Raw genomic sequence first — 20,353 nt, forward strand, 5'->3', positions numbered from 1 at the left:
GTTACAACTGAACTGCTTCCCTGAGCCATCTCAGCTAACACAGGAACTCAGAGACTCTTCGAAAGTCACACCATACATTGTCCTCCAAACAACAGTAAAGTTTGCTTTATTTTGAAAAGCTAAGAATTGTGAATTGGAAAAGAATCGAGGATAATAAACCAAAGGATATTTTTGCTCCAAGATTTTTCTTCATTCACAGTAGAGTGTAGAAATATAATAACCTCTAAAGCAATAACTACAGTAATTTTTAATATTCACCAAACTTTGTGAACTTCCTACAAACTACTGATCTATAAAATATATATACTTCTGCATAGTTGTGGGATTATTGTCTCATTTGTTATTATACAGAATTAAACTTTTCTTCCAATTCTCATGATGGGCATAGAGCTCCCCACATTCTCATTCAGAGTGAAAAAGGGCTCAAAGATAGTGTGTTTGAAGCAAAACCTAAAGGACAATGCAAGAGTGTTGTTCCCAAGGGGAAGATAACAATGAATTATTATAACATAGGTGTTTTGGTGAGGTCTTCTGGGACCTGATAGTTCTTTATACCAGGAACATAATAAAATAACACTGAGACAGACCGTATTAATATCTTTCATTGGTTCTAAAGCAAACCTTCCTCCCCTCTCCTTGCCTCTGAAGAACAGGGCTGCCACTGCATCCCCAGTCCTGATGCATGCGCCCTCTTGGAGAGAATTCTGACTAGTCATTGGCAACGCCAACTCCATGGATATACATGTCTTCAGCTTGGATTTGTAGGTTGACTATATTCCAATCTTATCTTTCCATGTTTTTATGTCCACTGTCAACTTTGTCAAGTTTCTCTGATTTTCTCCTTTGTTTGACAAATGTAGATAGCGAAATGAGAATCTCTCAGGATCAAGTCTCCTTTAACCAAAGACATGAGAGAACAGTGCACATAAGGTTGCAAGCTGTCTGGGGTTTCCCCGGAGAAGACTATCATGCATGGTACCAACCAAAAGAAGGGGAGCCCCTGAAATGAATCCTATATGGCTCAACCAATATTACCTGTAAAACGAGCCCAATTTTGGCTTGGACACAGATAAGAAAGACAACAGAGTCTTTTACCTCATAATCAATAATGTCCTCAAGTCTGATTAAGCCCCCTGCTATTGTGCTGTTGGGATCTCACAATGTCACAAAGTCAGAAGGGACCTGTAAGAAATCCTTCTTCATTACTAACCCTCAACTCCTTTCTCACTTGAGCAACCATATCAGACCCTTTCCTGCTCTTAATCACAGGTTCATAAGCTGTTGGAACAGGAAGGGCTCTTTGGACATACATAGCCCAATGCCCACACAGCAAATGGGATGTGGGGGCCGAGGGATGGCAAATTCCTTGTCCAAAACTAGTTAACCACAGAGGTAGAGCTACACGTGCATTTCTGAAGATCACAGAATAGCTTCCAAGAGGCTTTTTCTTTCAACATATCAGAGAACTGGGTTTTGTTTTAAAATTTTGGTTTAGATAGGAATCTATTATATGATGGAAGATAGACTTCTACAAATTTATTCCTTCATTCCAGGAATAATATGTCATTACACAAATAATATTTCTCATTTTGCATTATGTAGTAAAAAATCATTTTGCCAAGTTGTAAAAGTAGCTGATTAAAAATGGAGAACATTGTTCACATTTCTCAAGTATATTTTTATTGACATATTTGCATTTTGGGTTACTGAAGAGTTTCCTCCTTTAGAAATACAATCCCAAATTGCTAATGGAGCAGGTCTGGTGTTTGTGAGAACAGAAAGGCTTTTCCTTTGATGTGATTTCTGAGCAGTTTCACGCAATTGAATACCTGGAAATCAAAACCTCTTAATTGATGGTAATTTTCCTGGTAATTTAGGTAAGTAGTTGGTTGACCAATTACTCCCTCTCTCTTTTCTTTTGCTCTTATTGTTTCTGCTTTCTATTGTTTCTGTGATTAACTGCCTCCTTGGAAAACAGATATTGCTGTCTCTTAATCTGAGGAAAACTTATAAGATATCAGATGCCATGAAGCTTATATTCAAGGACTTCCAAGGGAATGAAGAAGATCAAATTGCCAGTACAAGGTTTCTACCTGCTGGTCCTGCCATGAAGCTCAGAAGGCTGACATTTTTTGCAGAAGCTCTAACCAATGTGGTTACTCAGGCTGGATCAAGATATTTGCACAAGGAACTAAGCTCATAGTAACTCCCCCAGGTAAGTAACTCTGTTCTGTTTTGACACTGTGAATGGAATACTGATAGATGGTTTTTAGAAAAAACAATGTAGGATCACCTCAGCATATGGACAGTAATTTTGCAGCTACTGATTATTATATATGGAAAGAAAATTACTTTGCAAATGATTTATTTACTTCCCTGTGTGTAAGCAGATTAAAATTCTACCTTCAGAATATATACACACACAAAAATAGACTCAGGCTTGAAATTAAAATTATTTTTAGGACTGTGCCTACAAACCATTGGTGTGAGTTATTGGTTCAAAATGCTTTTCTTTTCTTTTCTTTTTTTTAAAAGATTTTATTTATTTACTTGACACAGAGAGAGAGAGTGAGCACACAAGCAGGGGGAGCAGCAATCAGAGAGAGAGAAGCAGGCTCTCCACTGAGCAGGGAGTCTGATGCGGGGCTCGATCCCAGGATCCTGGGATCCAAAATGCTTTTCTTCTAATTGGTCTTTTAAGTGAGAAATGCTTTGATTAAGTACCTCTAGTATTAATAGTGTTCCTTTCTTAATGAATAGTGCTCCTTTCTCTAATAACCTGCAAAATATGTGATTGCTTTTGATCTCATCTTTAACAGCAGTGTAAAAAAAATTAACTCTTGCAGTAAATGATGATAGAACATCAATAATCCCCTTATTACTCTAACTTCTCAGAGAGGAGGCTGAGACTGGTCAAAATTTGTGTTATTGCTAGTCTTGGGGTATTACCTAAATATGGTCCAGTTTAATGAAATTTGTGAGCTCAGTAAACCACTTCAGCTCCAGCGTCCATGAAAAGAGTTTGTGTGGTTTTACACTTTCGTTTGTTCATTTATTGTCTCAGCAAACATTTACTGAAGACAGTTATTCTGCTGGATGCTAGAGATCAAAGGGTGAAAAAGACACAGTCTCAACACTAAAAAGCTTCTAGTCTAGAGGACAACTATTCTAGACTGTGGTTTCATTGGGTCCTGTGTTTTTCAGCTTGTGGCTGCGAGAGACCCGGAACGTCTTGGATTCATGAGCTCGTTTGTTGTCTTAACTTATGAAATACCTATTGCTTATAAAATCCATATATTTTGTTTGATGGAAGAATTTGATAAAATGGCCTGAAACCATCCCACTAAGGAAAATCATGATATTAGCTAAGATTTATTGTGGGTCAGATACCATGCTGACTAGTCTAGTGCTTTATCTCATTCCTCAACAGCCCTATAGAGTATATCCTCTTATTCCAAATTCACAGATGAGGATACTGAGGCTTGGAGAAATTCAGTTATTTGCATAAAGTCACATGGCTAGTTACTATGGTGAAGAGTGGGATCCAGTAGAGACTTGTCCATTCCAAAAAGCATGGTCTAGACCATTATGTGATACTAGAAACATTAAGCCATATTTTTATATTCCGAATATATAGTCTTTTGTAGCCTGACCTTTTAAATAGACTCTTTAGTTGAATGCTTAGCTAGTAATAGCTCATAATTTGTATGACTCCTCACGTGGAAAACAATGCTTCTGCTTCTAATCATGGCACTAAAATTGCCTCTCTTCCCCCGAGACATCAATTAAGTCATGCTGAATATGCACTTATTAAATTTTCAAAATGTGATTCTTGGGGAATTTCTATTAAATGACAAGTCCTTTGACACCATTGAATTCAACTCTTTTCTGTATTGGCATCAAATTTGCTGGAAATATGGAAGCTGGCAGAAGAATGGGAGCAGTTGTACTACATGCAGGACTCAGCTGCAGAACTCAGAGCTGCCTTTGCACTCCGGCTGGGACAGCTGCAGGGAGAGCAAACCAAGCAGGATCCTCTGATGGGCAGCTCAGGATTGTAACTCAATACCCTGGAACCTGTTAGGGTAATTTCAGGTTCAGAGAGGCAATCTTTCTGTAATAAATATGTTACAAGATCAGCATTAAGATTTCAGACTCTGTAACAACTCATCTCGTCGCTGATTAGTGGGGATTGGATTCAGGAAAGAACTTACTTTACAATCAAACTAGATACCCACCCCTCAATACATAGAAAGAAAAACAAATACCTGTAAAAGTACCGAACATTGATTTAGTAAATACTTTTTTGTTCCTCTTTGAAAACAAAAGAAATAATAGCTGTAAATTATCTCTAGTAAAAGAAGTGATATCACACAGGAAAACCCTTTAAAAGAAGAGATATCTAAGGGTCAAGAAAATGGAAAAGTAAAACCATACTCCCCAACTCCTGTGAGTGAGATGGGAAAGACAGACCCAAGCTGTCCAGGCAGAGAGGGGTCAGTTAATCCATTCTTGGCTATGATCATATCTAATGTGATTTTGCTTGAACTTTATCTTTGTTTAATGTTAACAAGGCCCATTTTTATAAATCTATATAAATATTGAAAAAATATGGGCACAATTTTAAAAGACGCACAAAGAGAGATTTCTGTAAAAGCTTTTCAGGTGGGATTAGTATGGCTGGAGCAGAATCAAAGTGTTTGGTCTTGGCACAAAGCTCAGGGTTACAGGTAAATTACATTCTTCAGTATAAGGGAGGGGAGGGAGGCTGGTAATGCAGGGGCTGCAGTCTAGGTGCTGGCGCTGGCTCAGAATTCTAGGATTTGGACACAGTTTGGTCACAAGTAGCAGCAGGATCTTTGGAGAGGTTGGTGACTCTGCCCTAGTCCTTTAGCTAAGTAGCTAAAGCAACTGCGGGTCCCTAAGTAGTGTAGATGTTAGGTCCATTTGAGATTTCTGTGTTGAAATTTTTGTAAAGAAGTTTCTATATCCTATTTATTTGATTCCAAAAATAATGGAAAAGAATGAACAAAAAGTTGCTAAACTCTCATTTGGTCAGAGGATGATTAATATCAAGTATCAAAATATTTAACTATGCAACTTATTCAAGAATGTCATAAGGTAGGGGTTATTTTTCGCCTAAATTCAGTCTGGTAAATTTGTTCATTCTTCATTAGCCTTAAAGATGAAATTTTGCCTGAATGAGGGAGACTGTCTCATAGGGATGTTTCTAGCATACAAGGTCTTGTCAAATAAAAATTTTTATTTTAAGATTTTACTTATTAATTTGAGAGAAAGAGAGGGAGCATGAGCTGGGAGAGGGGCAGAAGGAGAGGGAAAGGGAGAAGCAGACTCCCTGCTTAGCATGGAGCCCCATGCGGGGCGATCCCAGGACACTGAGATCATGAGCTGAGCAGAATTCAGATGCTTAACCAACTGAACCACCAAGGTGCCCTCAAATAAAAGTTTTGAAAGAATTTTCACAAAGGTGATAAAACATTGAAAAAATTAAAGAAATGACATATTTAGTTTTCCTTAGTGGTTGTGATCATAGGCACAAATGTATCATAAACTGAAAAGCAAGTTTCTGGTCCTCTTTTTTCCAACTGACTACATGATCGATGCAAATTCTAGGAACCAAGTTTAATAATGGTGACATAGACATAATTCATGAGTTCCTGAAAATAATTTTTTTAGGAGAGTGTGGTGCAGAAAAAAAATATGGACTGTGAACTGGATCTATCATTTTCTGTATAATCATCTGTTAGCAAATAAATTTTGATTCACTTGTTATTGCTTTCTTAAAATTATGAAAATGATATATGCTCATTATGGAAAAAATTAGAAAAGAAAAAATTAAGATATTATAGTGACACTTGTTACTGTTAACATCTTGGATTTCCATCCATTCATATTATCAATGTAACAACAATCTCAAGTGAATGGTGCTAGGAGTATATGAAATTAAATATGGAAATAGCTATCATAAAAATTGGGACATGGTCAGTGATAAAGAATGTCTATCCTCCAGAATTCAAATGACCACCTACTGGATATCTTTATGACATCAGGAGTACAGAAAAATATATTAATAATTACCATCTAGTCTACAGATCAGTTTAGAACCAATGGTCTAATTTGTGGAATACTTCAATTTCTAAGACTCATTGTCACTTGATTCTAAAAATGATGAGAATGTAATAAGCATTGTCTCAAGTATTGTTAGCCTGAATATAAGGTGATCTCTCATGTTTCAGTGGAAATATCCAGATGTAAAGGAAAAAGGAAGGAGGTTTTGCAACTTGAATATGTAAATTTATAATAATATGGATAAAACTCAAATATTCACTTCTAAATTTAATATCTTAATTAAATTATACCTACATAGTTAAAAATTATATCAATACAAATATCAGTTGAGAAATACTGCTTTTTCTGCCCTCAATTTCATTACAAAATTTTGTGCAAACACTTCACATGCATCTAAAACATCCACTTCAGAGCAAATTTCTGAGTTGTCTCAGGGTCTGAGTGTCTGTTTTGAGATCCCCTTATGATGATGTCACTGGATAGTTTATCTGAAGAGAAAATTACCCTCTTAAAAATTTTTTTAAAAAGCATTTTTTATTTACTCTGGTATTCTATATTTTGCAATGTAAGCATAACATGTAGAGACTTTTGTTCCAGGTAATATTTACCAAATCCATATTAAACTTCTTTACTGTCTTTTACCAGCTCTACCTCTAAAACTAATTTGAGTTCATTTCAGGTTGATATCCAAGTAGTATTGTTTGATCAAAGTAGAGCATTAGAAGAGCCTCTTTTAATATGAGAGGCTGACACATAAGGCAAGCCCTGTTTTGTGAGGGATAATGTTGGGAACGAAAGCTCCACCTTATGCTCTGGCATTTCAATGTGTTTGAATTCTACGTGTTTTGTGTCTGTATCTCAGAGCAGGATTTGCAAACATCTCCCGTTTTTCATGTCATCTTTGAGTTAGACCTTACCAAACTATCAAGTTCTGGGGCAGAAAAAGAAACAAGCTCTAATGCACAAACTATTTCTCACTTAGTTATACTACCTATTTCCAAAATCTATTTGAGAAGAAATCAAATAAACAAGTAGAGTTAAATCATGAAATAAAAATAGAAGATCAAAAGCACTAAGGAAAGCAGAAGAAAAAAGGCCTGTGATTATCTATCAAGAAACACAGGGTCAAATTTTATGTTCAAAGGTAGGGGAAAAATGTGATGAAGCACACTAAATTTTCAAATTTGTTATGCTTTTCTCACCATAAAATGAGAAAAGGACTTCAGTGCATGAGTCCTTTAGGAGGCATGTGAAGTGAAAGAGTGGGCATTGCCTTCCACTTCCACTTTATAAAATGGAAGAAATGGTCTTTAAACAAGCATATTTCATGCTCCCACTGCATCATTACTGTGGGCACCATGACACTTAATGTCATTCACAGATGGTGACCTTCGGCAGACATGGTCAGACACCAACAAGTTTGGCCTTCATGCTCGCATTTATTAGAAAAAAGTTTAAACTTTTTAAATACAGTTAGTATTTAAATAAAGTTAGAAATGCCATAAATTTGAAATTCACATTCAAATATGAAATAGCTCTATTTATTTAGTAAAAGAAAAATAACAGAAAAATAGAGAACAATTAAATCAACACCAATATGCAGGTTTGAAATATCACACTTGCATTGAAAATGTAGCTGACATTTGGGAAATTTATATAGAATTCACACTGCTGCATCTTAATAAAATATAAATAACTCTGACAATTTAATTTTGTAGTTATTCCAATGAATGTATATAAATGTGTTGGACAGGCTTATTTACTTTGGAATACACTTTCAACTTCATGCATCATAAAAATGATTTTGGCCATAATAACTGCTGTTAATGTTTAAAAAAAAAATGTTGAAGAAAAAACCGTATAATATAATTACCCAAAATATAGGCACTAACTATATGTAATCAAGTACACTATTTTAATGCTCAGTTAATATTCCATTGAGAAAATTGTGGAAGTTCAAGATTCATTTTATCCTGAAAAGAATAAAACAAGAATCTAGCAAAAGAAAAGGGACAGGAAATAAAACAGTGTGTCACTTTCTAGAAATTTTTCAAATTCATCATTTGATTTTCAGTTTCTTGACTATAATGAATCAGAAGTGTTCCTATAAAAAAAAATACAGTTTCTAAGATGTAAATTAGATTCCTTAATATATTGACTAGAGACTAAAATTATGTAAATAACATATAAAATGGAAAAATTAATCTTGTTTATCTAACATGCTTTTTAAATTAAAAACAAAGTATATGGTTGGAAAAATATACAGTGTCTTACTATTACAATCAGTAAAATATTATTTGCCCTACAAGCAAGATATATAAGCCTTTTTAAAAGATTTTATTTATTTATTTGAGAGAGAGAGAGAAAGAGACAGAGCACAGGGAGGGGGAGGGGCTGACGGAGAGGGAGAAGCAGACACCCTGCTGAGCATGGAGCCTGACATGGGGCTCAATTTAGGGACTCCAGGATCATGACCTGAGCTGAAAGCAGATGCTTAACCAACTGAGCCACCCTGGTGCCCCCAAGGTGTATACTTAAAATAAGTATATCATGACCTAATTCTATTTGTATCATGAATAGGAACTAATTGCTTGCTTACTGATTTAGTATAAAAATCAGGAGCTTTGCTACACGGGTAAAAATTCTCAAGAATTTTTTCCTAAAAAAAAAAAAAAAAGAGCGAGAGAAAGTATTACGAACCACCGCCCAAAAAAGAATTTTTTGCCCTTTCTTCTCAAATGAGAAATCCAATTCCTCTTTTCTTAAGAAATTGCCCATTGAATCAGTAAACTAACTCCAAACTAACCCAAAGAGAATATCAGAAAAGTACTTGCATTTCATTTGGAAATCAATTTTAAAGGGTCCTAACATTTATAATGTCAATCATTAACAATAAATGCATAATCAAGTAACATACCCATGTCAAGTGACATGCCCTTTAAAACTATGCTGTTTTGTTGTATGTCTTGACGTTATGACTGCAAGAAATTCTGGAACCATAACTTCTTTTTTAAAATTTAAATTCAATTAGCCAACATATAGTATATCATTAGTGAAGCTATAACTTTTTATACTTCAACAGTTATATATACATTTTATTCAGCGGGTGAAATCACAGATATTGTGGTGTTCTGAAACTGTTTAGCAGCTGTCTAGGGCAGATTCAACTTTAAAGGGAGACTCTGAGAATCAAAATATGGTGTCTTCTTAATCATATCTAAACAACAAATGAAATTCCAATATAAAATGTGATTTCAGTGAACATTTTCCTAAGCAAAACAAAATTCTGGTAAGTGTGTTACTTGATAAAGCTAATACAAAAGCATTTCTGAAAATAGTAAGTTTTTAAATACAGTTCTGGAAATACTGACACTTTGCTTCTAAATTCAAGGCATTGTAAATACTTGGGAGGTACCGTTTTAAACATTGCCCTACTCAAAATCCTGGAATGGTTCAGATGTGAGATTGAGATGTTTTGTAAAATCAGGAATTAAGTAGGAGACCTCCATTACTTCAGAAGTGGGTTTGGGTTACATATTTGAAGATTTAAAGGTCAGCTTGATAGATTGTCAAGTACGCATTACAGTAGATTCCTATTCAAAATGTGAGTGTGTGTTTCAAAAAATCTCACATTTTAATCCAGACTCCGCCACTTAATAGTTGTCACTTTGAGCAAGTTACATGACTTCTTGTACCTGTTTTCCCGCTGAAAATAAGAACAATCAGTCCCTCATAACCCACTGTGGATGAAAAGCCTGTGATAAGCACTAATTCTATGGCAAATTTCCTCATTTTACTGTGTTAGGTGGTTCCAAACCATACAATGTTTGTGTTTCTCTAATAATGTTCTAATTGCTCTTCCATTTCCCCCACAGATAGAAACCTTGATGCAAACATTGCTCCCAAGCCCACAATTTTTTTTCCTTCAACCGCTGAGAGAGAACTCCATAAGGCTGGAACATATCTTTGTCTTCTTGAGAATTTTTTCCCTGATGTTATCAAGATAGATTGGAAAGAAAAAGATAGCAAAACAATTCTGAAATCGCAGCAGGGAGACACCATGAAGACTAATGACACATACATGAAATTCAGCTGGCTGACCGTGACTGGAGCGTCAATGGATAAAGAACACAAATGTATTGTCAAACACGAGCGGAATAAAGGAGGGGTTGATCAAGAGATTCTATTTTCTTCCCATATAAAAGGTATGTACATGTATATGTATTCCAGTGCTCTTTTCATCAAAGGAAATACCCCACCTTTTCTGTTAAATATTATTGAAAAGAAACAAATAGAAGTCTTTCTAAACGTTATTACCTTTAATGGTAGTATAAATGTCTTGCTATTTCCCCATAGAATTGAAAGAGAATGGGCTTTGGAACATACATCCAAAATATGAAGGTCACAGTAATGTTTTTTTAGGGTCATTGTATGGATTAAATGAAACAATACACATGAAAGCACCTAGCAACCTCACACACCATAACTGCTCAAAAGAGAGTCCACTTTTGATGATCTTACTTGATCAGGAAACAGGAACAAATATACCTTTCAGGAATGTTCTACTCAGCAGCCAGAGTCCTTCTCATTTCAGTACTGCTCTACTCAAAGTACAACCCTGGCCTGGCTGTGGTCCAGTAAACTCTAGATTCAGAAGTCAAGTCCTGGCATTAACATCACAGACCAAGGCCCCAGAGGGCCCGTGAGAAGGAACCAGTCTGTACTTTCCCTGTGGTTCACAAGCCCTGGGGAAGCAGCGGGAAACCAACACTTAACAAAACGTGCAAAGACCTTTGCAGTGTACCACTCTGAATTGCTGAAGTAAATCTTTATCCTCTTGGATCCTTAGTGTTTCCAATGATCAAATTTAGAGTAAAACACTGGCTTAACCTTTCCTTTCTCCTGGCGTGTGATGAAGAGAAAGTGCAATAATGTCAGTGAAAATGCTTGTTTCTGAAAACATGAGATGGATACATTTATTCATCTGTTTATTGTATTCATGTATATCCTTCCCTAAAACAACTGAAGATTAAAAACAGTCCAATTTTTTTTTTTTTATTTCTACAGCTAAGAAACAGAGAGGAGGCAAATGAGTTAAGCATAAGTTTAATGTAACCACTGGGCTGAAGTTCTTTAGGTATTAATTTTTATAGTGATCAAAGTAAAACTATACTATAGTATGTTCCATGGTGATAATTATCCAAAAGGGAGAAGTTCTTCCTTATGGTGTGTTTTCCCTGGGAATTAAATTCTGAAAGGAATGTCTCCCAAGGTCTTCTCATAGCAACAAAGCTAGTGAGGGCATTTCTGTTAATGCCTTTCTACAACAAATTTCTAACGCTAATGCTTGTGAATTTTTTGTTCGTTGTTTTTGTTTTTGATGAAATATATAGAACATGGAAGCACAAAACAAATAAGTGATTTTGAAAAGAGATAAAACTAATCTGGTCCAAGTTTTCAACCAACACTGATTAAGAAAGTGAAACTAGGATATACACACAGATTTAATTTGAAAAATTGTTACCTTAATGTTTAAACCTCAATCAATAATGGTGATAAGAGATTTTTATTTCTCTTTTAATGAGCAAAGCCACTGTATGGAAAAGAAAGAGACTTTTAAGACACTTAAAAACCAGTTCTTGAGGATATTTTAACATCTAAACATGATTATATAAACATTTTTGTTCTTGGGATTTACCCCAAAGCCTATAGCTCAGATTCATTTTTTTTTCATGAAACCAACTTTAATTATGTTATGTTAATCACCATACATTACATCATTAGTTTTTGATGTAGTGTTCCATGATTCCTTGTTTGCATATAACACCCAGTGTTCCATTCAGTACGTGCCCTCTTTAATACCCATCACCAGGCTAACCCATCCCCCCACCCTCCTCCCCTCTAGAACTCTCAGGTTGTTTCTCAGAGTCCATAGTCTCTCATGGTTCGTCTCCCCCTCAGATTCATTTTTTAAGAGCATACCAAAATAAGATTGTGTGGAGTGAATAATTTGTATAACAGAACCATATCTATATGGACAAAGACACATCAAGGAGAGAAATGATAAACCAAAACATGTTGGGACTCTCTTCCTCCATCCAACAGTTGATGATCTTTTTTTTTTATGTTCAGTTAGCCAACATTTAGTACATCATTAGTTTTTGATGTAGTATTCAATGATTCATCAGTTGCATACAACACCCAGTGCTCATCACAACACGTGTCCTCCTTAATACCCATCACCCAGCTACTCCAACCCCCCTCTCCTCTGAAACCCTCAATTTGTTTCCCAGAGTCCAGAGTCTTTCACGGTTTGTCTCCCTCTCTGATCTCTACAAGCAAATAATCTCGTCAATGATCTTTTTAAGGAATTTTGTCTTTGTATGCATATTGGGTTTTTGTTTTTGTTTTTGTGGGTTTTTTTTACACTGTAGAGAAATACAACCCTCATCTCATTTTTATATATTCAGAAAACTATGATTATCACTTGTCCAATCTTTCTATCCCTGGAAAGAAGCACACTGAAATGCTGAGCTTCTATAATAAAAAGGTCATTTTCTAAGAGTAATTAAGATAGGGGAAGAGATGATACCTGAGAGTCCACTATGGTGGAGTTATGTGCGATTTCTATGGATTATTTTACAAGGTACTTTCTACATGCTCTAGCTCATTTAAACCCCCATAATTGTCCTTCGAGTGCTGGCTCTGCCAATCACTGGTATGTCTCCCAGCAAGTTACTTAGACTCTCTAAATCTTATTTCTTCATGACTAACACGAATACAGCTCACATCAGTGTCACTAGGGAATCAGACGATCTAATACATGTGAACCTTTCACATAGTGCCTGGCACAGTAATAATCACTCAATAGGTATTGGCTTTCATTAGTATTGTTCTCATGTCCACAAACACCACCACTCCAGAAAATCGTGTGCAAGACTTGGGGATATTGGGAACATGTGTGCTTTGGAAGGGTAGGACCTCTTTCTATTGCTTAGATGGGGAATTTACCTATTCCAGACTCCTTCCAAAATTTAAGATTCTGCTGTGCACTCTAGGGTTGGATGAATTCATTTTGGTAGCAACCCTCCCTTCATGTCAGCAGTGGGTGCTGAGGACTGTACAGCAGCCAATGTTGCTAGTTATTTTTCCATTCAACAAGTATTTATAGAACACCTACTGTGCGGCAGGCTCTGTGCTAGGAGCTATGAGCACAGAAGGAAAACAAGATAGTCTTAGACATTACCCTCCAGTGGTGAGAAAAGAAGAAAAAAAATGTATCATTCATGAACTTCAACATCTTCATGTGCAGAAATGAAATATATGAATGGATCTACTGAATTACACACTCAGAACAATCAGTTCTGGAATTGTGGTGCTCATATTAGTAATGGTTCTCTCCTTCTGTTGACAAAATTTCTCTACCAGCTGATCGATTGATCGATCTATCAATCCATCCACAACACAGACACATGTCAAATAATGGATATGAACAACTGAATAATACTTGCTCTTATTTCTTTTAGAGCTCACTGCTATTAACTCTACAAAAGCTTCTCTGAAAGATGAAAATGGTAAGATTTTGTCTATGTTTGCCTTTATGTTATGCTATAGCATTTTTTCCTCCTGATCACCTTAACTTTTGAAATTCCCTGGCTTCAGGGAGAAACCTCAGAATGGCTGTATCTTGCAAAATAGACTGAGTGATATTTAAGTCAATCCATCATTTCTCAGGAGTCATCTTCACACAGTAAATGCTGGTTTGGGTGTGAGAGGACTATAAATTAGGGGTGCAGTGATGTGCTCTGAATTCTTTCAACAATGGACTCCATTCACTTCTGTGGCCTTTGTTTCTACTGACTGAGGAAAACATGGTATCAAGTTGCTTCTAGATATCTTTAAGTCTTTGTTCTTGTTGGTGGTTAATAACATGAACTGACACTGAGAGATTCTCATACAGAAGGCGTTGTGCTGCACTGTGAGTGCATTTTGTTTAATTCCCTTAATACTCACTGTGAAGGGGTTTATCCCCATTTGACACATGAGGGCAATGAACTAAAATTAATTAAGTCCCTTGCACTGTGCCACACAGTGAGATCTGGGGCTTCAACCCAGACCTGAATTAACAATTCGTACACTTTACTCAGTTTTTATTCTTTCTCTAAATCCCAAAGCCAAGGCCCTGAGACAGGTGCACACATGAGTGCAGGGTTTCAAATGCCACAGACTGGATATTAACCCCAGTCTTTTAATTATTAGCTACATGAATATGGGTATAGCAGTTACATTTTCTGAGCCAACCAGGAATAACATGAATAACGCCTCACTCAGTTATTGAAGACATAATGTCATATATGTGGAATATCTAGCATAGGGTATCTCATTTAGCTGACACATTATAAGTACTGGTTTCTGGTCCTTTCTCCCAACATATATATCAAGAAACTACAAGGAGCATTGACTCTAACCCTGCTGATCTGCCCTCCATGTCCAATCTCAAGGAGCCTCTGGACCTTAGCTAACATATTACCTGACCAAGGGAGGTGTTATGAGCACAGCACCACTCGAGGTCCTTTTCCACAGCAAGGGCTAATGATTCTTGAGTTCTGACTCTTACAAGATAAACACATAAAAGAAATTTCCAGGAGCACCTCAGTAGCTCAGTCAGTTAAGCGTCTGCCTTTGGCTCAGGGCATGATCCCAGGGTCCTGGTATCCAGCCACATGTCAGGCTCGCTGCTCAGTTAGGAGCCTGCTTCTCTCTCTCTCCCTCCCCTGTTCCCCCTGCCTGTGCTCTCTGGCTCTTTCTCTCTCTCTGTCAAAAAAATAAATAAATAAATAATAAAATCTTAAAAAAAAAAAAAAGAAATTTCCAGATGAACAGACAGCCTAGTGGTTCATTGAATAGCCAGTCCTGCCCACCATCGTTGTCATTAATTATTTCTTGACATCATATATTTCCTACAAAACCTCAAAGGATAGAAAATGCAATTATCATATAACATCATAGCTACAATGAAGGTATTCAGGAAAGACAAGGGAGTGAGTTTGACCTCCTAAAGTTGCAGAGAATTTGGATTCGCCCCTTTCTTCCACTTTATTTTATTATTTTTTCAAGTTTTTATTTAAATTTCAGTTATTTAACATAAGGGTAATATTAATTTCAGGTGTACAATATAATGATTTAACACTTCCATACATTACCCAGTGCTCATCACAACTAATGCCCTCTTTACTAAAACCTCCCACCCACCCTACCTTGAGCACAACCAAATTTCCATTGATCGTACCCTTGATAGGAATCTCAGTAATACACAAGGTGTAGTGGCTAAGATGCTTCTAAATCAGCAATTCACCTTTATATTTATGCTTAACTCTTTGTTATTGGAAGTATTTATTACACGTGGAGGTACAGAAATACAGAGTAGGTAGGAATGTGTTCTAGAACATTATGTTGCTGGCATTAAAATCTTGCTGGTGGTACTTACTAACTGTATGACATCAGGCAGATCAATTCTCTGTTCTCAATTTATTTGTAAAATGACAATGAAAATAATAATCTCGTAGGTTATTGAAAAATTAAGTAAGATTAAAGCTTTGCACACAAACCTCTCAAATTAAGTCTGCCATTTAGTTAGTGGTTAAAGCATATTAGCAGTTATTATTACTTAGAGACATGGTGGGGGTGAAGAAATGGTAAAAGCTATTTCTCACCAATGTTTTTTTCAGGTTGACTCATTCATTTAAGATATAACCTTACTTTTTAACAATTTGGAATGTTCTTAGTGAATCTCTGATGTTGTTGATTGACTTGACCTGCAAGCTGGATTCTGAGTTATTTGGTGGTGGTGGTAGTGGTAGTGGTGCTGGTGGTGTAGATGCTTACTGTTGGGTTGTGTTGGGGGAGTGTCACTTCAACCTAGGTCATCAGAAATGTATAATGTGACCCCTCTGCCATTAATAAGTCCTAGCCCTTCAAAAGAACAAAAGGTAAAACTAATAAATGACTTCTTTTAGACACCCTGCAGCTGCAGCTCATGAGCACCTCTGCCTACTACACCTACCTCCTCCTCCTCCTCAAGAACCTGATTTACTCCACCATCATTGCCTTCTATCTGCTTGGGAGGCCAGCATTCTGTGGCAATGGGAAGAGTTCCTAGCACATGGTGGCACCCAGGGTCCACTTGTCTTCATTGGCTATTGTCGCCTAAAACATCATCTGAGAATATAGCAGGGCTTTCTGGGTTTGGGTTATTTCAGTTCACATGTGTCTCTTTCTATTGTGTCATTATTGCAGAATGGTTTTACAAACCATTGGACAAGCAGAAAAGTTCAATCTGCAGTAAGAACAAATTCTGCCATGACTCAGGGGTGGGGCCAGGGGGCCATCCACAGGGGCTTCAGCATTGTTCTCTCCTTAATGTCTACCAGCTCCTCAGAGCCACCCCTGCCTGAGTTTAGCCAACGCACAGCTTCCAGGTGTATCTCCTGGGGCTCTTTAACCAGATAATTGCTTCGAAACCTTTTATTTTACACATCTGGAAGCTGCAATCTTTGCTACCTGAATTTTGTACTGCTTTCATAATAGGCACAATAAAAACAATCAAAAGTCTACTTTGGCCTCCGCGTACTTTCGTTTGGCGCAATCTAACTGAGAGTCCAAGTAAGGGACAGCATGACAACTAAGCCTTTAAATTCAGTACTGGTTGTAATATTGGTCAATTCCACATTTCAAATCTTTCCCTGAGATAGTCCTTATGATGCCTTCTTTGGGGCACTGGTGCCAAGGGGGCCACAGCCACTGAAGGTGCCCAGGTTATTTCTCCTTCAGAGGAAAGGAGATTCAGACTCATTTGGTTTAAGATATTCTGGTGGCGACAGTATAACATGTCGCATGACTGGCTGGTGTGCTCAGACCCATGTTTCCTGATCTCACAATAACCCCATGAGAGCCCCACTAACACTGGAAAAGTAGAGTGGTGGAGGGGTTAAGTGCTTGAACTCTGAACCCCAAGTACTTGGGTTTAAGTCTTGAGTCTATAGCTATTTGAAATATCTGTGCCATAATTTTCTCCTTTGTAAAATGAAGATATGGTGTGCCCGTCTCCTGGAGTTGTGTGGATGAAATGGGTTAATTTTGCTGGGTACATGCCAGTCCTCAACAGCATTAGCATCTACTGTTGGCAGCTCTACTTTAGAAATAATAGCTGACACACCTGCTTGCACGCACTCACACCCTTATGGTATGCACTAAGATTTATATGCAATACCATAGAACCATTTACAACAGTCCCAAATTAAATCAAGTGCCCAATAAGAAACTAAAAAATAAAATAAAACAAATGATGTTGTATGATGGACTAGGATGCATCTACACAGAAATGTAGATTGTTGAAGAAATGGAAAATTAATCAGAAAAGTGTTTTTGAGGTGGCTGCTGGCTGACTCAGTCTAAGGAACAAGGGACTTTTGATCTTGGGGTTGTAAGTTGAAGCCCCACATTGGGTGTAGAGATTACATAGATAAAAACTTTAAAAAAAAGAAAGTGTTGCTGAAGAAATATGCACAGCAAGACCCTACTAAAATTGTTATACATTCACATGGTTCCAAAATTTAAACTCTCTAAAAATTGAACTACAAAATCTTACTCCAACAACTGTCTCTACTTGCACACAACTTATAGGTCACACTTTTGTTTCTTGCCCATCCTTCCAATTTTTATTTAGGCAAATATGAACTTAGATATAAAAAAAATAAATACATATAGATCTAATTTTCTTCCTTCTAACACATAGGTAGTAATGACATACATTATTCTGCACCTCTCACATATCCTTGTGCTCTTTTTATGTCAATATAAAAGAACACTTAGCTGCAGAGTATTTCATTGGTGACTGTATACTTTATAAGATCAGTTCCTTGTGATAGACCAATGGATTATTTCCAATCTTTTACTATCATAAAATATGCTAAAATTATAATATTGTTTTATGTCACTTTGGACATACGTACTGGTCATTTTGACAGGTATTGCCAACTTACCCCAATAGAGAGCATCATTGTACACTTCTTCCATGATGTAGGTGAGTGTCAGGAAAGTGCTGTCAAACATCACGATTTTCATAATGTGACAGGTGAAAAATAGTATCTCATTATGATCTTAGTTTGCTTTTCTCTGATGAGGATAATCATCTTTTCATACATTGAGTCCATTTTTATCTCTTTTTTTGTGCAGTATTTGTCCAGTCTTTTGAGCATGATTTCTACAAGTAATAACACTAACAAGTATGACACTCATTTATATGTGTGTGTATATTTCTACAAACATAAGTATAAAACAAAATGTTCAATGCATGGTTGGTGGGTGAAGAAATAAATGATTGTTTATTTTTCTCCTTTACAAATTAATCTTTAAAAGTAAAAGTTTTTATATATTAGAATAAAACAATGTCTCATTTAAAATTGGGAAGGATTTTTTGTTTATTTACAATCAACTTCAGTTTCTGTGAAACATTCTGTTGGAAACCAAGTAGAGGTTCCCATGTGGAAACAACCTAAAACCCATCAGATACAAGAAAATGGAAATTTAATTTCGATTTACTCCTTGATTCTCAAGAATGTGATCAGACTTCTTTAGGACAAACGTCTGAGTCTCTACTGAGAGATCTGGACCTGTTACTGCACGTGGAAAGCACAGAGGCACAGAGGAGAACTAGCAAAAGACCTAAAGCTGTGTGGGCTGAGTCACTGCTGGGGCTCCTAGGCAGTGTCTCCCATGGCTTCCAACTCCTTAGCACCTTCCTTCCCCAGTGGGCCCTGGACTGCCTGGACTGGGAGGTGCAGAAAGGGGGAAGGTGGTGGTGCAGGAGACAGTGTGGGGGGCAGGAGGGCGCTGGTGTGGTGATGGTGCTTTACTTTCTCAGGCTCTTTTTGTCAACGTGCTCTGTCAAATGTGGTTGATTTGTGGAAAATGCTTGAAGTCAAACCGGCCCCTGCTGGTTGGGGCTGTGCAAGAGGTGGCTCGGGTGTTGGAAGATGAAATAAGGACAGTTAAACCACAGCTGACTTTGCTCACTTCCAGAGGGCCACAGCTAATGGAAAGGACATATCCATCTGCGCATGCTCCTGCTGTCAAACATACTGTGAGGCTGTGGGTGAGGGGTCCCCCTATTTTATACCAAGTTCATTCCAGCACCTGCTACATGAGTGGGGATCGTATGACCAGGACTGTTGAGACGCTGCTCCCTCAGTCCACTCCGATGACACTGCTCTGAAGGAAACAGCACGCAGACATCTTGTAGCACTAGGTGATCCCTGACATTCCACCAGGATCTGCATTTTTGCATGGCAGGTGATTTACTGAGGCTCTGACTTTCTGTCTCATTTTGTCAGTGTGGACAGGGTGACATGAGATTCGCGCCCACGAAGCTATTAGCACAGGTAGACTGGAGACATCACAATAGCAGGTGCTTCTTCCCTCACAAGAACACAGACATAGAAGGAGCAAGATGGCGGAGGAGTAAATTTCCTCTGGTCTCAGGAATTCAGCTAGATAGGGTTCAAACCATTCTGAACACCTACAAACTCAACAGGAGATCGAAGAAAAGAGTAGCAGCAACTCTCTGAACAGAAAAGTGACCACTTTCTGGAAGGTAGGACGTGCGGAGAAGTGAATCTGAGGCGATATTCCGGAGGATAGACGGCGGGGGAGGGGCCTCCGTCGGCCACTTCTGGCAAGTGATAGAGCCGCGGAGCACAAAATCGGAACTTTTAGAAGTCGGCTCCGCTGAGGGACATCGCTCCGGTGGAACCCTCGCGGGACAGTGTGGTCTCAGGACCCTCAGGGTCACAGAAAGACCGGGGGTGCCTGAGTGCGGCAGAGCTCCCAGGTATCGGAGCAGGGAAGCCAGCTGCGGAGACAGAGCAGAGGAGCGGGCTCTCAGCTCGGGGTTGCCCTAAACCATGATCCCTGGCACAGTCGGGCCACTGCTCCTCCAGCAGGGACCCAACAAGCGGCAGATCCAGGGAGACTCACCTTCCTTCCCCAGGAGGAGCGGCGTGGGAGCGCACCGCAGGGATCTGCTGGGTTTGGAGACTCCACCCGGGGTCGGGTGCCAGAGATAGAAACGCTCGGTCGCAAGCCGGGTGAGCACGGAGTGTGGCCGGAGACCGGGGAGATGGGAGTGACTGACTGCTTTTCTCTGAGGGCGCACTGAGGAGCGGGGCCCCGAGTTCTCGGCTCCTCCGGGGCAGAGATTGGGAGG

General features: G+C 38.0%; 1 gene segment (V, D, J or C); it reads left to right on the forward strand.

Moving 5' to 3' along the window:
* Nucleotides 1-2,063: 2,063 nt before the first annotated feature.
* Nucleotides 2,064-16,329, forward strand: LOC116629220 (the record flags this gene model as incomplete). The annotated part of the segment is given in 4 exon segments: nt 2,064-2,215; nt 9,966-10,295; nt 13,617-13,664; nt 16,107-16,329. Coding segments are annotated over 4 exon segments (673 nt in total), but the record flags the coding sequence as incomplete, so codon positions are not given.
* Nucleotides 16,330-20,353: the final 4,024 nt, after the last annotated feature.

Source organism: Phoca vitulina, unplaced genomic scaffold (assembly GCF_004348235.1).
Source record: "Phoca vitulina isolate PV1807 unplaced genomic scaffold, GSC_HSeal_1.0 scaffold396, whole genome shotgun sequence".
In the NCBI taxonomy this organism is placed as follows: Eukaryota; Metazoa; Chordata; class Mammalia; order Carnivora; family Phocidae; genus Phoca; species Phoca vitulina.